Below are 17,892 nucleotides of genomic sequence, written 5' to 3'. Positions count from 1 at the left end.
TATTCATCTGCAGCAAAAGTATTCACTCTTGATAGTGTTTGAATAGCAATTTTATTCAAATAACAACTTTACTATTTAGACCCCACTTTCACATAAGTAATACAAAATGCAAAATGTAAACTGTTTCACATACTTTTTTTTTTTTATAGCAAGCAGTGCGCAGTAAGAAATATTCTATTCTGAAAAAAGCCACAGCTACATAAATTGTTTGATATGCACAAATTCTTTCTCTTTTTCTATTGCTGTTTTGGTCATATATTAACATGCTTAGGCTTACGGTTTTTCACGTTTATCTCTTTATTTTAGAAAGGGACATGCTAGGAGTGGGTGTTTTTAGCATAAACTTTTTTTGGTGCATCCTTTTTTTTAGTGCATCCTTCTTTCTTTAATATCTCTTTCTAAGAAATATTATAAAGAGAATTCTGTAAAATGTCAAAAAAAAAAAAAAAAAAAAAGGATACAAAAATCTGACAACACGCTCTGTCTTTTGGAAGACAGGTGTTTGTTTTTGACTCCACAAGACAAGGCACAAAAGATGCTTGAATTGAGTCACGGTGATAAACCAGAGTGTTTATCTAATGTGTCAGATATTCCAGAAGAAGCTGACAATGACATGCACCTCAGCTCAACAGATTAATGCTTTTCTTGATGAAACAATGCAACAGACGTCACTCTAGCCACTTTTATCCTGGAACATCACAACGTCACTCTGGTGCTGTATTCAGCTCGTTTTGGAGGATTTTGGAGGACTGGATCCAATCCAAAATAATCTTTTAGGATTAAAATTGTTAATACTTGTTCTTACTGCTTTTTCCCCCGACATATACTCTGAAAGCAGAATTGTATCATCAAGTATGATAAAAGTGGTCACTGGCGGAGAGAAAGTCTACCAGCAAATCTCATTCTGTTGGAGAACTAATACACTTAATGGTCCTTTTTTGTGTCATTCTTGAATTCCGTTTCTGTGATACTTTCTCTACTATGCATGACAACTTTATATTATTTTCAATTTTCTATCATTTTCTATTTAAATATATGTTAAAAGGTAACTTATATAATCTAATAGAACATGTTATGGTTGGAACTTGTTGCATATTTGAAGCAATTCAAACCTGTGGAAACATCTGGAAATTGTTGAGGCTCAGAAAAAAGTGGAAACTGCCCATAAGAATTTCATATTTCATCTTATGATATACGTCAGCACATTCCTTTGGTAGTGTGGGTGCATAAAACAGCCTATAATCACAGCATAAAATAATGTGATATAAATAGCATGACAAAACAAACAATTATATGAATACAACAATGATCCAAAGTCGCCGAAGCTGCAATGACTTCTTTGTCATCTCATTCAAAAGGAATTGTAAAGCTGACACTATACCCAACTTTGAGAATGACATGTCTGTTATCGAAAGTAAAATGCTGGCATGATAGAATGTGGGTATAATTTATTTGTCATTTATTTCGACAACTCCTGCAACAAGAAGAAACAACAGCTGAATTTCTTAGTAGAGACACTGATGGTACATTTTTCTTCAATTTAAAACGGAAGATTAGACAGGAGAAGCTAGTGCTGTGCCTGAAGGATAATGAAAGTTTTGTCATCTCCCAACCATCTGCCATGCATAATTTAGCCGCTGAATTTTACTCTAAACTCTACGCTGCTGATGAATCAGTGCTGGGCTCTTCCAAAAACACCCAAAGCTGGAAGATTTGCACAGCAAACATATGTCTGTAATACCTGGAGAAAGCTCTGATTGGCTCATGGCACCACAAGAACATACACAGTCCTCAAGCTCTATACTGGTGACTATGTTGAGTTGTGACATCAAAGGCAGCAGAAAAAGACATACTTTGAAGGGCCCTTCAGAATTATGCATTGGTACAATATCTACTGTAAAACTGAAATATTTGTTTTGAAAATATTTATAGCAAAAAATGATAGATTAGAGCACACAGATAGTTTTAAATGACAAACAGACGGGAAAAATGCTTGCTAACCAGATAAACCTTGACCAAATGGTTTCAGTCAGCGACTGTGGACAAAAGATTCTTGGTTCAGACCACATTCCTAGATAGATTTCTTCATGAAATTCATGAACCTGCAATTTATTTGTATAAGTTTAAACACACACACACACACACACACACACACACACACACACACACACACACACACACACACACACACATATATATATATATATATATATATATATACAATTCATATAAATTAGCTTATAGTCAACCAAGGTCAGAAACCTCTTGAAAAGTGATTTAAGAGCTTTAATTTGTTAACAAATATGATCTGAGAGAGCTAAAAACATTAGAGAAAACTAAATAATAAATAGTTGACAGCACTTGCAGCATAATGTTGAAAAAGTGTGAATAAATGGGGCCAATCAATGTTAAAAACTCATCGTTTCAACTATGCAGTCACGAGACACAATATACATTTTTATCATGACTTAAAAGCCATACTTCAACCTAAAAATAAATATTAGGAATGTTCAAAACTATCAGTTTTCAAATCCTGCAGCATGTTAAGAAGTCATAACACAATATCGTGCAAAATCTGGCTTTCTTAATCAAAACTCTGGCTGTGTAAATCATACTTTCTGTAAAAGGGAATCTACTTTTTCAGAGTTTTGTACTATTTATTTTAAATACTCAAAAAAATGTGTAAATTCTGTAAATGCCTCACTGTGACCTTGAACATATAGATATATGCAGTATATATAATATGTTTGGCTGTCATTAACATTATGCTACAAATACTATTGATTGCACTCAGTTTATATCAAACCCAAAATCTTCACAAAGAGCAGAGCAACTGCATTGACTGTACAGTAGTGAGGCTTGTTTGGTATAATTCAAGGTCGCCTCTAAGGCCTTGGTTATTCTGCCGCTATCTTATTAGAAAAAAGATCTTATTGCTTCCTCAGTGTTGCATAAATGACCATTTAGAGCCAGCTATTAGTATAATTAAAGACACTGAATGGCTTTTGTGGACTTTTGCTGGTCAATGAAACCTCCGTTAGCCAGACTGAAAGGGTGGGCAGGGATCAATTGCTATTTCTTTTGTAAGATACCCAGAGGCTCCTTTAAGCAAGGTGTTCTTCTGAGGAACGGGAGAAAGCTGGGCCTAAACTACTATCTGCTTTTAATGAATCATCAAGGAGTGGACCTGACCAGCCTGACACCTCTCTATAAGACAATGCTTCAGGTGTTGACCTAATCCACAGCTGTGCTCTGGCCGTGATGAGTCTGGACACAGTGTCAGCCACCCTTGTCGATTCAGAAAATGAGACACTTTAGTGCCATGTCGCCACAGCATTAATGCGTGTCATTTTTTGAGCGAGTAAGCACGATTGTCTCCAAGCACATTGCAGTATGGCTCAGGATAACATCATTATGGGAAGTGGAGAGACCAGTGGCTGAAATGCTCGATGTTTTGTCACTACAAGTTTAGAGACAGAAGTGAAAAGGAACAGTGGCGGATTTTACAAGAACAACCGTCTTTTGGCATCCATGGATAGAAATAACTTGGTGTGTGTGTGTGTGTGTGTGTGTGTGGGTGAGTACATTAACCTACCGTTCAAAAGTTTGAGGTTGGTAAGATTGTTTTAATGTTTGCTCACCATTGATATTTGATCATAAATATGGTAACATTGTGATATATTATTATAATTTAAAACAACTGTTTTCTATGTGAATATATTTCAAAATGGTATTTATTCCTGTGATGCGAAGCTGAATTTTCAGCATCAGTACTCCAGTCTTCAGTGTCACGTGATCCTTCAGAAATCAGTATAATATTTTGATTTGCTCAATAAGAATTTATTATTATTATCAATGTTGCTTAATATTTTGTGAAAACTTTAACTTTAATGTACACATACAATTTTCAAATAAAAAGCATTTTTTAATATAAATATATTTTTTTAGCCACTAATCTATAAGTTGCTGTAACATTATTGTCTTTATTGTACATAATTCAATTTAATAGACGATAAAACAACATACAGTACTATAAAGCCATACAATGCATACTATACAAAACTCAAAGAATACAAGGTATGGACAACAATATATTCTCTTGATATATTTATAAGCTTCAGCTCAATTAGCTGGATGTTCATTCTGTTCACACGCGTTTTATTGGGTTTTCTTTATGGGCTGACTACGAATATGAATCACTGTCAAATAAAAGGAGACCTTTAAAAGTCAAAAGTCTTTTTTTGCTCTCTTTATCTTTCTTTCTTTCTCACTATCCCTCTCATGGGAGGGTTTGTCCTTGGTAAATGATTATAAAATTCTCAGCACCCGACAGAATTTACAAATTTGATTTGAGAAGGCTTGTAGTACCCGAAACAACAGCCTAATGTGAACCAGCCTAAACAAGCACAAAACACCCATCACTGTTCAGTTACTTATTGTTCATGCTACAATTGCTACTCAGTGATTAAAATAGTACTGCATGACCAATGTTATCTAGCGTCGCGGTTATTAATTGGATAAATGGATTAAATACCAAAATATAGCCATTCTGAATGGGAGTTTGATAAAACCGTGTCTAAATGGCCATTTCACTAATGGTTAACATTTATAAAAAAAATTAATTAAAAAAGTTAAGAAAATGTTTATCCGCATCATCATCAATAAGACTAGTTTATTAAATTAGTATGGTCTTTTTACATATCTTGACCACTGCAGGCTGCCTTTTCTTCTTTTTTTTCTTTTTTTTTCTTAGATGAAGCAAATCTTACCTTCTGGTCGTGGCTGTAGGCCAAAGCCCAGTCCTCTTGAGTGTGATGGAAAAGAAGACTTAAGATGAAGAAGTTTAAGCGGTACTTCTGATAACTGGCACCTTCATCCGAGCTGATGAGAACACTGCTTTCAAACTCTGGGTCAGTCAACACCATTATCTGATGACAAAAAACACAGAGAGGCACAATGATTAACCCCATAAAAATCTGATATATACATGCACAAAAAATATGGATTTGAGTTACTACAAAAGAGGCCCAAACTTACAACAAAATATAATTTGGTGCAGTTGCTCATATTGGTAAGACAAAACAGTGACAAGTAATGTAAATCAGTGAGATCTGAGCAGTCTATTCACAGAAAATGCATATACATATCAGTTGCCACTATTTCTCCTGAAATAATATATTAGAGAGATGATATTTAAAATGCTTAGTTTTATGATCAAAGCTCTGTAGTTTTTATTGTTGGAGGCAGACATTTAGTGCGATGCAGTGATTGAGAGATGAGCAAATAAATGTTCCTCAAAAACCTGATGTGATATATTTGACACTCATATTTAAACATGGTTTTTGTAAAAATCATTCCAGTAAGTGTTCATCTTGAAATATTACCAACAATATCAAAGTTATTCACAGCAAAAAGACACATGCACTGTGGCCTGAAGGTTGATATTTTTAGAATTATACAAAAAATAACTTTTTTCTAAAAATGTATAAACTATCGATCACACAACAAAAGGAATATACAACAGTAGATTATGTTAAACAGGATTTTCAGCTGTTTGGATCATGCTAACCATTCAGAGGACTTAGAAATTTGTATATCAATTATGATAATGATTTGGAAAAGAGGTTTAGAAAGTGTTAGAATGAAGCCTGATAGCATACCTGCAGAGTAAAAGCAATTATTAACCATAACATTTTAGGCAGTTTAGTTGTAAAAATTCTTAGTAAATTGCTGCACAATGCACCTTTGCTTATTAATCAACGCCATTTAAAGGAACATTTCACACAAACAATAGAAATCCCTCTGCATGACTTCCATGTAATTAGAATTTTTAGGTGAACTATTCCTAGGCTTTAGACCACTAACTAAAGCTCATACTAGGTCAAGGTTGACAATTGCTTCCATTCTAAATGGAATAATAATTGAGAGTGAGCTAACTAATGTAGCTCTACTTTAGCACTGACCTTGGCTTCGTTTCCAAGCTCCTCTTAAATTGATTCTGGTTATATGTATGCACAGAGGAAAATCTGTGGATGGGCATAGCGTTTAATTAAAACAGATGTAAAACTCTTCTTGAAGTGAACACATTGCATTATGGAAAGTGTTTCTTTTCATGCTTGTGTTTGACTGGGCAGTTGCATCTGATCTCAGTGATAATTAAAGGGTAAGTACGTCAGCCTGCTCGTTAAATGGACTCGCACCTGAAAGCCAGGCACTGTGCTCACTGTCATTAAAGGAATGTTACAGTGCTAAAAACAGTTGCAGACATTTTCATTATGGACTTTTTACTGCTTAAAAAAATTCTGTGCATATGTCTTCGATGTTTAAATGGAACCCTAATAGGCTCTAAAGCATTTCGAAGCACATTAATTTAAGCATGCACCCTTACGGCTGACATCTAGACGTGATAATATTTAGCAAGCAAACTGTGAAACCTAAGCTCGAGACCTCCCCAATTCTATCATCTCGCTCTTTCTCTCGCCTCCATCCGCCTTAAATGTAAACGGCCGTTTTCTTCCCTCAACTGGATTTGAATTGGAAAAACAGTGGTGCATTTGTCACTGACAAAAATCCCACCCCTCTCTCCACAAGCTTTAACTACGAATCCTCTGGGGCGGTGATTAAGATAAATTGTTTTTCATTAAGCGCCAATAAACAGCCAGCGAAAACACAGCCAGGATTTTGTTGGCCTGGGCTTCCAATTTTTACTGTTCATTATTGTTATACGAAGATGGAAAGAGGCCCCTTGTGTCAGTTGGTGTCTTTGGGTCTGTCAGATGCAATTCATAGATTTTAGGGTGTAATCATTTTCCATGATAGTGCATTGGGTAACAGTCTCTTGCTGAAATTTTTATTTAAAAAGTTGCACATTTCTAACTTAATCCATATCCGTAATCCAGTAAATTACAAACACCTGGACATTAAAGGTTCTTTATTGAACCACAAATACCTTTTTTAAGAGTGTACTGTACACACTGGACTGTTTTACTTGACAAAGGTCTCATAGAGCTAATCTTTACATGCTTGAGCCAGCAATTCCCATTTTGCCCTGGAGATTAAATTAAGGGGCGGAGATCTTCACCCCTTACTGATGTAATATATGGATATTGGATTGACTGTAATGAATGAGTTAAAAAGTTCCAAAATTGCTAAAGTTTGCTACTTTTTTGGTATGCAAGGCAGAATATTCTATAGTTCATATGCATATGAATCAATGTTCAGACAACATACAGTACTACAGAGTTTTTCATTAGATGGTACAGCTTTTCACACATTTTAATTTTCATCTTCTCAGACAAAACAGTCTATGGATGTGCTAAAATAACACACATATTGGCTTGCATCACTGATAATAATTTATTATGTTGTCTGGGTGCAACAAAATGAGTCACTTCACAAAACGGACTTCATTTACACCTACAGTAAATTTAGAGCTGGCCGATGGGTCACGACTGGACTGTAAAGCTGGGAAACCACAAATCTGAGGTCAGACAGATACTGATTAAGCATTAGCACATAATTAAGTTTTCAAGCCACCAGAACAAGACAACTGTGAACAAATGTTTCTTCGCTGAATAAAGGAGTGAGGAGAGTTGCGAAGCACAAATCAATAGGGTTGAGGGATCCCTGTTATCTGCTGGCACCCAGACGGCTAGCATCCCGCAAGCTAATCTACATGCAGCGCACAGTTAACAGCGCACACGTAGCCTCCTGCCGCTGAATGAGATTGGCGTCAGTGCCGGGCGAGCAGTGTAAACAGCAGGAAAAGGACACACAGTCTCAAATTAATCATGGCATGGCCTATCAACTGCGTTCTATAACAAATAGAGTGGTGGAAATATAAACAGACTCATTTGTCGGCGATCTTCGCATCAGCATGTAATCTCGTCTCCATCGAGAGTGCTAAAAGAGCCGCGTGCAAAGCACTTTGGATTCTTGGCAAGTTCCCATTTTAAGAGCTCAGGCAGAGCTGCGGAAATGTCATGCCCATCTCTCAAATGGAAAAGTGTTGTGCTAAAGGTTAGGCCTAAACTTAGCCCTATTTGAAAATAGCCATGGGATCTGCCAATCCTTTTCTCTGGGATGGGACTGTGTTTGCCCACATAGTCAGGGAAATAAACTGACGCATTAATCCAGTTTGTGCACAGAGCTGCTAAACAACAATATCTTCTGATGCATGTTTTGCACTGTGCACGTCCATTGTGCACTTACAGTTCACAAACGCAGAGGTAAACAAACATCTAGAGCTTTTCAAAGGAGACCATCCATCTCTTCTGATGGGAAATTGTAGGCTACTAATGGTCCTAAAGGCAGATGGGGACGAAAGTTTAAGAGATGCTAGAAGTACTAGCATGATGCTGTGGATTATTTTGGAATATTGATGGACTGACCGACATTTTAATAAGCGTTAATGTATTGTATTGATCAAAAATGACAATAAAGGCAATTATAATGCTACAAAAGATTTCAAATAAAGAATCCATGCTTAATTTAGCAGCACCAATTTCAGCAAATGAGCATATTTTTTGTCAGCATATAAGAATGATTTCTTTCAGCAAACAAATGTTGTTGTTTTGAGCTTTAATCCTGAAAAAAAAAAGTATAATGGTTTCTTTGAAAATATTAAGCAGCTTAATTAAGTATAAAACAATTGTTTTAAACATGGATGATAATAATGAGACATGTTTCTAGAACACTAAATCAGCCTATTAAAATTATTATTTTTTTAAAGCTTTTTATTCTATAAATCCTAAAAGACTGATCCTGAAGACTGGACTAATGGCTGCTAAAAATACAGCTTTAGAAAAATACAATTTACATAATTTTGATCAAATAAATGCAGTCTTGGTGAGCGTTATGTGATTATAAAATTAACATTATCAAAGAAATGTTTCAGATGTTTTATTCAACATTTTTCTTTCTCCTTAATGAGAACAAAAACAACAACAACAAAGAAACTTAATATAATATAATATAATATAATATAATATAATATAATATAATATAATATAATATAATATAATATAATATAATATAATACACACTGTTTTTATCTAAGCAGGATTGCTCCATGTTGTTCAGGTTAGTCACTCCTTTAGTGCCTTTTAGTATCTTTTTATATGCTGCCAGAAAGCAGAAAAATAAGGAAATATTTCAAAAATAATAAAGCCTTATTTGAAGTAGGGGAACATGAAGTCTCTCAAAGGGTAGCAAACAGAAAATAAGAGGCTGTAGGCATCTTACCTTTCTCTTGTTGGTGGGGCAGACATAGAGGTAACTCAAAACAGTCTTGACTCCCACTTTATCATTCAGCCTCTCATAAGTGCTGCCATAATCCGTCGACCTGCAAATAGAAGCACAATCCTCAATATGGTATTCAGAATGTTTGTGTGTGTGTGTGTGTGTGTGTGTGTAGCAATGCTCCAGTCATGACCTGGTCAAAATGAGTACATTCTCCAGCAAAATGAATCTACATTGGAATTTGCAGACCTCAAATGATTTAACAGGTTTCAGCAAATTAAAATCATAAGAGTGTTTCACATGTTTTTTTAATTTTTTTTATTATGTTCTTTTTCCTGGCTATTTATATTTCCCTGATCCTCAGCAATGAGCAGAAAAGCTCGCTAAGACAAACACAATCTGCTGAGCATATGCTGAGCAATTCTGCCATGTTCTACAGACAGCAAAACTAACATCATCTTGCAACCCCTGGGCTTAACAGTGACAACTGATCCAGAGAATACACTGATTTGTTTAGAAAGGCTAATAATATTTACAGTCTTGCAATGCCCCCCCACCCCCCACCCCAACACACACACACACACACACATCATTTCTAATATTTGGTGTTCTTCTTCTTTGGTCAACTGTCCAAAATCCACTTCCCTGAGATGAGAGTGTAATGGAGAGTTTTTGGAGGTCTCACATCACTTTGCGATTCCCTTTTCTTGATCTCGCTCTCCCCTCCAACCCCTTGTTTTATCGCACCAGCAGTGTCTTGCCATTCCTGCCATCTCTATTTTTGCTTCCACCTCTCTTTTTCTCCTGAGCGTTGCCTATTTCAGCTAAGTACAATTTGCCTGTGGCCCATGTCACGCCCACCAATTTCTCTCTCCTATTCAGCATCTTTGTGGGAACATAACGTTCTTTAATGCAACACATATACTTGCTATTTAAGCCTTTCAGGAAACGTTCACCCAAAAATATCAATTCTGTCATCATTTTTTCAACCGCATGTCGCTCCAAACCACACCTATGACTTTCTTTCATCCGAGGAACAGACAAGGTGAATTTTTGAATAATATACTGGCCTGATTCTCTCAAAATAACTCAAACTTCTGTGTTCCAAGTCTCCCAAAAACAACATACCATATGGAAATGTAATATATGACATATATTGTCCCATATCAAGAGTGATACTGGCATATATGTTACCTACGTATAAGATGATGTATAATTTTCACATATGCACATTCTCTAGGTAAGTGAAGATATAAGTTTATAACATATCAAATCATCATAGTAAAATTTATAAATGTACATATTTTTATAATATCTATATTATGATTTTTATACAGTATTATACTGTATATAGCAACCATGTAGGTGAGCGTGATTTCACCAAGTACAACATCCTTGTTGATCCTGGAACAACATTCCAATCAACCAATCAGGTGCGTTTCCCAAAAGCATAGTTGCTAACCTGTTAGCAACTTAGTAGGTTGGCAATGGGAAATTGTATGGCAACCAACAAAGTTGCTAAATTAGTTAGCAACTATGCTTTTGGGGAATGCACCCCAGAATTGAGATATAACTTTTCAGGAAATTAGTTTTAGGCTTAATCTGTTTTGGGCTTACAATCAGGGTTAGGTGCTTCTACACCCTGTATATCAGCTACCATTTCCCACTGATTTTAGGAATAAATTATGGGTATGGTTAGGTTTGGTTGGGTTAAGTCTATATTTTTGGACAATAATGTTGATCCAGGATCATCAAAAGATGTTGATCCAGGAACATGTCTTACTTGGCAAAATCATGGTGACCCAACCATGTACGATATGCAATATTTTATTTACAAGACTGTTAAAGCAACAAATATACAATAAATCTGTGTGTCAGTTTATGTGTTTGTAATAGATTTATTTGATGTATATGAATGAACATGTATTGATGTACATGTCATATATTTCCAAAATGTGTCACACATACATAAACAGACATGTTGATACATTGATTCTTATTTCCATAACTTGTTTCACTTTCTAATCGGTTTTTATAAATGTATTTAATTCATATGACAATTGATGTCATATATGGAAATTTAATATGGATACATAAATTGTATTTGCATATCATGTGAGAAGCTGAGACCTAAATTCATGACTAAAAGCTGCTGTTTACAAGAGTTAACAAATAGCGAGTATCAACCTCTGATTCATGAATTAATCATTATTTTGAGTTGGATCTTTTCATTTAATCATTTCAAAACCAGTCTGATTAATTAATTTACAAAATAGACTCATGATTCATTTGAATAAATGACATCAATATCATCCCGTTCGTCACACAAAGCTACTGTATGGCTTTAAAAGGCTTGAAATATTCAACAAATATAGTTTTATGGTGCTTTTGTGTCCTCTTTGAAGCTTCTTCCCTCATTCTATGCCAGAAAACTGATGACTCAGTGAACTTGGCCTCTAAAACCTCACGTCGCATTACGGATGCTTTAGTTAAACTACTTGTGAACAAGTTAAAGTAGAAAAATATCACACATGACAGCCCCACAAGACAAACATTCAAATTTCTTTGGAGGCCTACACAAAGTAAATAATTCATGCTCTCCCGATGACTTGCATGTAAAATATTACCAAAGCAAAACCAAGTGAATAGGCCCGGCTTTTCAAGTCTGAATAATTTAGTAGGAGAAATGAGCTGTTAGCCAACACAATCCTACCCGGCGCTCTAATACGTCTCCATCACGTCAGCCTGCTGATCACAGCAATAGTGCACTGACAATAGTGTTTTCAACACCATCACTGACTCCACACCAAAGTGACAGTCTCAGAAACACAGACGGAGGCACATCCCACACACCCCTTCCAAACAGAGGCAATCTAATTTGAGGCACCATGGAGGATTCCCATTTTCCATCGCTCAATTCCTTTTTGCCTCTTCCCAGGAGCGGGTCCCCACGCCAATAGGGCAGTAATGGATTTCAGTGATATTACAATGCAATCTTCCCTATATACTGTTTTATTCTGGCGTGGCAGCAAAATAAAGGAACAAAGATTATTCACAGTAAAGAGACCGTCACTTTATCTAGGTATTACCGGATGAGAAAGGTGACGTGAAGAGTAAACAAAGGAAATATATACAGTAAACTCCAACCAGGGCTGAAAGTGTATGTGCTGTACAATGGCAGAAATGTATCAAATATCAGTTTTTATTTTGTTTTTTTTTACTATGCAGTTCATGCATGAATCAGTATTCAGAGCCTAAACTATCCATATTGTAGTGCAAGTTTTACTGTTTTTGCACTGATGGCAGGTTTATTTTATGAATGCAACATTTTGCTTTAAATCCATTAACTTGATTATTATTATTAGGGTGCACACATCTTCATGGGACTCCACCCCAGAAAAGATTTGTATTATTATTGTATTATTTGTATTATTAGGATGTAAACATCATCATGGCACTCATCCCAAACAAACAAATTTATACAATTTAAATAATAAATAAATCAGCATTATTCCAACAACTGCATGGTGTATTATCCAACAAAAGGCATCACATAATAGATTTTATATTCAAATACCAGCAAAATATTAACCATACAAAATACCAGGGAAAGAAACTATTGTTGCTGTATTGCATATATTCTTCTTGGGATGCCTTTATTTTATGTTAAAGCAAAAGATTATTCAAGGCTTTGCTAAGTGGATTCATTAAAAAAAGGGGGGAAAAAAGATAAAGATATAGATAATTAAAATGAAAATGAAGCACAGTATCACTTTCGTTATGGTTCCATGGCAGGAAATGAGCTTATAATATCTTTTCTTATCATATGCCTCTAATTTAAGAAGACTGAGGTGGTTCATATTTTTATAGTAATATCATGACATTCTGAGAGAATAATGTTCATAATGTTCATGTTAGTGGTATCATTATTTTTATGATGTCAGACTCACAGTTGATTTATGAAGGTGTGAGCCGTTAACAGTAACCTGCTATAAGTGGTGTGACGCTTTCCTGCATTTGTACGTCGTTCTTTATACCCTAGTGACAAGAGAATCCAGAAGAAATCAACAGGGATCAACTCAATCCTGCCAGAGAAAACTGTCCGCTATTATAGTTTAGCATCTGTCCTTATAATATTTTCCTTGCACACAGTTAAAAAAGATGTGGCTTGTCATGTTATTCAATTATTTAATTCCCACCAGAAGAGCTCCGTCGAGATGACTGGTATAATTATGTTTATACACCTGCTCGCGAGTTTAGAGGATTGCGTCTGGGACTTTAGAAAACCATTAAGACTAACCGAACAGTAGGTTAGGAGAAAAACACAAGTCGGAGACTTAAAAGACCAATAAAAGCAGATGCCTGAAGCTGGGGCAACATTAAAAAAAACCTAAAAACACAGCATGGACCTTTCCAGGAGAGAATAGAATGCAGCATCAAATCCCAGGGTGAATTTAAGGTCGGAAAATAAAAAGAGACTTTGTTCTGCAGTGGCACATGTGCGAATTTTTCACACCGATAGCCACAGAGACGGGCACACTTTAGTGAAGCCCAGGCATTGGCTGGAAGGCACATTTTGCGTCTCATATGGTATCGCTGTACCTCGACATCCATTTTCACGTTGAAGATTGGAAACTATCTGAAGCACATCTGGGAAATATGGCATGTTAACAGAAAAATCTGTTTGTGTTCTACAATGTGGAGATACTCAGTGCCAAGATGTGATTCCCAGCGCTTACAACGTGCCATCTTTGTTTCTGTGAAAATGGGTTTAGTCCCCCCGAATCCAGAGCTGCATGCCAACATGAAACTCAGACTGGACACAAACTTCAGTGGATCGAGGAAAACCACAGGAGAGGGGGACGAAAACACGGAAAGATCCTGAGAATGAGAGGACTGGTGGCCAGGTATCACGTCAGGGATTGTCTGTGAGGAGAAGCCAGATGGTGAAGCAGTAAAGTAGAACAGTGTGGAGATGTGCACCAGGCTCCAGGGATGACGAGAACAATGAACGCAGCAGAGAACTTCAAAAACAAGCCACCACCTCATCAAAATATCAGTCAAAATAAACAGAATAACTGAAGTGATCATGTTAATCAGTTCCTTAGTAACATGCGATGCATGCAACACATGCAAATGCATTTTGTTATATATATATATATATATATATATTTTTTTTTTTTTTTTTTTTTTTTTATATGTGGAAACCTCTAGGTGTATGAAATCACTTCACAAAATCCAGAGGAGCCTGGCGTACCTCTGATGTGTAAATTGACCAGAATGGATATGCAAATGACATAGCATAATTTATTGCTGGCGTCTAAAAAGGCAAAAGGGAGAAGGAATTAGATTTGACTCGTTTCCTATAAATAACTAAGTGCTATCAGTGATGAGCTTTCAAAGCAGTTAGCTTTCAGAGCGTCATCAGAACAAGAGTGGAAAGAGCAAAAAATAAATAAATAAACAGGTGGAGAGAGACTTTCAAATGCAGCTAAAATATTGATGGAGTCCAAATTATGGAGGAATTTCGTCTGTATGAGTGCCGTGTATAAATTTGCATTAATGAAGAAGCATTAACAATGTTCATAATGATCATAGTTTGAATCATAGTCTCTTCCTCAGATTAGGGACAAATTATATTTACACGTTATTATAAATTACAACACAAACTACATTACACATTTGATGGTAATGTACTATCATTTATTGTTAAGCTGTCTTAATGGGAAGCAATGACAAAATACAGATTAATTATTAATTATTATAATTAATTTATCTTTTTATATTTAATATCATAACATTATATTTATTTTATAATAAGCCATTCAAATCGTCATAATAATAAATGATAATAAAATATTTTTGTTGTTTACACTAGGAGCATCTGTCGTGTGTTGCAACTGACATACAACTCTTTTGCCGAAAATATGTATATTTGGCTTAAATTGCATTATATATTATATAATTATATTAATTATATATAAGGTTGGGAGAAGACTTTTTTTAAGAGATATATAGTTTTATTCAGAAAGGATACTTTAAACTTTAGGTCATTAAATACATTTATGATTTTACAAATAAATGCATTTTTTTCTGAACAATTATTTTCAACTACTACTACTACTATACTACTACTACTAATAAGATAAAACAGCAATAATAATAATAATAATAATAATAATAAGAGAAAAAGGACATTACATTTATAATGTTACAAATAAATTCTACTTCAAATAAATGCTGTACTTTTGAACTTTGTATTCGCTCAAAAATCCTAAAAATAATAGGATAAATAATATTGATAAGAAGAAGACGATGAAGATGAAGACAAAAACGAAGATGAAGAAGAAGCAGCAGCAGTAATATATATATGGGTTTTTCCCCTTCTTCTACTCACTGTTGCCAGGTCTACAGTCCAATTAGTGAAGTAGTGAAAGATCTGGAAGTGCAGCGTCGTTACGATGTATGGTGTGTGTGTTTGATCAATATTAATTTACACATCTGCCTCTCCGGAAAATTCCCTCACGGACCACCACTGCTCATCAAGACGAACCCCCACAGATGTTGTTTAGACCTGTGTGATTGCACCTAGAAAAAACGGAAATGATTCCTGATCTATTCCTGAGAGCACAAAGGTCTGCTTCACTGATGTCAGCTGGCAGCGGACCAGCGATAGTGTCCGTGTTTGCTCTAAAAACACCGGACAACAACACAGGAGAAAGAAAAAGAAAGGTGTGGAGTGCAGTGATTAATGAAAGGAAGAAAGGGAAAGATGCCTACCTATTGGATCAATCGCTTGACCTCATATTCCCCAGGGCGACAACTTAAGACAGTAAGATGAGACACTGAAACAATCTCTTTTAGCGGCCCTGGGGCTGAAGTGAACTCGTAGGACAGCCATACACATTCAAGTCTGTGCCCTGACAGACTACCTGTGCGGTGGTTTGGGGCAGAAAGACAAGACAGGAAGACAGGAAGGATTTGAACACAAACCTGTTACCGTCAACCTAACAACCACAAGTGAGCCTGTGTTTTACATTTACTGTGTGTGTGAAACATATAAACCATTTCGTATAGGAACTCTGTCTGCAGTTTATATCGATAGGTGGCAGCAAGTGACAGTCTTTATGAATGATTCATTGAGTCAATGAATCAAATAATTGATTTGTTCAAAAACATAAATTCATTCAAGTGATTGAGTCATTGAATTATTCATACAAAACCAATTTGAGCAAACACTATGATTTATTCAGAAACAAAATACTGTTGACTGTGTGTTACATGCAGCTGGAGATATCTGTTTAAAATGGTAGTTAGTCAACATTAATTTGTTCTTTTTAATGCAATTACCTGCATGTGATGTTGCTTTAATATACATTAATTTAATTAATACATTAATCTTACCAACCCCAAGTGTGAGGTTGGTAAGAGTTTTAAATATTTTAAAAGACTCCTCTTCTGTTCACTATGTCTGCATGTGTTTGATTAAAAACTACAGCAATACAATATAGCAATTTAAAAAAAAAATATATTATTACCACTTAAAAAAAAACTTTACCTAATTTAATATATGTTTAAAATGGCATTTATTAATTTATACAATGCTGAATTTTTAGCAGCCATTCAACTTCAGCAGTTGAAAACAACCATGCTGCTTTTTTTATTTTTGTGGATTATTTTAAACCCCAGGATTCTTTGATGAATAGTTTGAAAGGGCAGCATTTATATGAAAAACTTACTATATTATTTTTGTCATTCTATTTTGTCATTAATGTTCCCATGGTGAATAAAAGTGTTAATTTCCTCTTTGTTATTTCAGCACTATTTGTGAATAATACTTCAAACTGTGCAGCTTGCTGAGAAGATTTTTACCTATAGCAGATAATAAAAGATTTCATTAAAAGTAAGGATTAGAGCCACGGGGACAAAGATTTCACAGAGACTAGGGTGAGCTCTATTGGCTTATGCCAAGAAACTACCTAATAAACCACACTGAACTTTTTAGCAACTCCCTAAAAATGTCAACGAACAACCAGTTATAGTAAGCACCATCCAAGTTTGTTCAGAAAGACTAAAAGTATTGGCTGTTGTTTCTTGAGGATGCCACTGGGGGCAGATAAATATTAAAGGAGAATAACTGTGATGGGAGACAAGAGGGGAAGGCTTGCTGAAACTCTAAGTGACATTTGATACTGTCTGACAGCTAGAACGTGTTGTGTTATAAAGACTGAGAGCCTCCTGAACACTCTTGCTCAGAGGGTTTCTGTATAGATCCCTCCAGTTATTATCACACTGCTAATTTGTACGTTGTTTGGAAAACTTTGGTAATGACCGCACTGTCAGGATGGAATACATGCACTGGAGTAACACATCGCCTTTGGTATTTTTAAATCCTGTTGTTGTATGACTGCAGTTCCATCAGAGCTCAACCAGACCTGACTTCACACCCAGATGCATGACTGAAAGTTTTATGATGACTATGAAAATCCATTCTGCTAAGTTGCACACCACAGACGAGACGAGGAGAGGAGAGAGAGTGAACAGGAGGGCAGAGACATGACGGATGTGTTTGCTATCACAGTGTCCGAGGAAAAGGCAGCAAATAAAATTTTAATAATGTGGATTTAATCAACGAGCTCATATTTGTAAGAG

The 17,892-nt window shown here is 35.6% G+C and overlaps 1 protein-coding gene across 1 annotated transcript in view; it reads right to left on the bottom strand.

The window, feature by feature from the left end:
- sorcs3a (sortilin related VPS10 domain containing receptor 3a) overlaps positions 1–17,892 on the bottom strand; it is a 207,272-nt gene that overhangs the window by 95,226 nt on the left and 94,154 nt on the right. Inside the window, exons 3-4 of the mRNA XM_052546258.1 lie at positions 9,244–9,343; positions 4,770–4,928 (exon numbers count right to left, since the gene is read on the bottom strand). Of these exons, the coding sequence (XP_052402218.1) occupies positions 4,770–4,928; positions 9,244–9,343 (259 nt within the window). The remainder of the gene's footprint in view (positions 1–4,769; positions 4,929–9,243; positions 9,344–17,892) is intronic.

The sequence above is a fragment of the Carassius gibelio genome, chromosome B1 (genome assembly GCF_023724105.1).
Source record: "Carassius gibelio isolate Cgi1373 ecotype wild population from Czech Republic chromosome B1, carGib1.2-hapl.c, whole genome shotgun sequence".
In the NCBI taxonomy this organism is placed as follows: domain Eukaryota; kingdom Metazoa; phylum Chordata; class Actinopteri; order Cypriniformes; family Cyprinidae; genus Carassius; species Carassius gibelio.
Note: the sequence above shows the minus strand (reverse complement) of the source record. Positions and strands in the feature narration are given on the sequence as shown.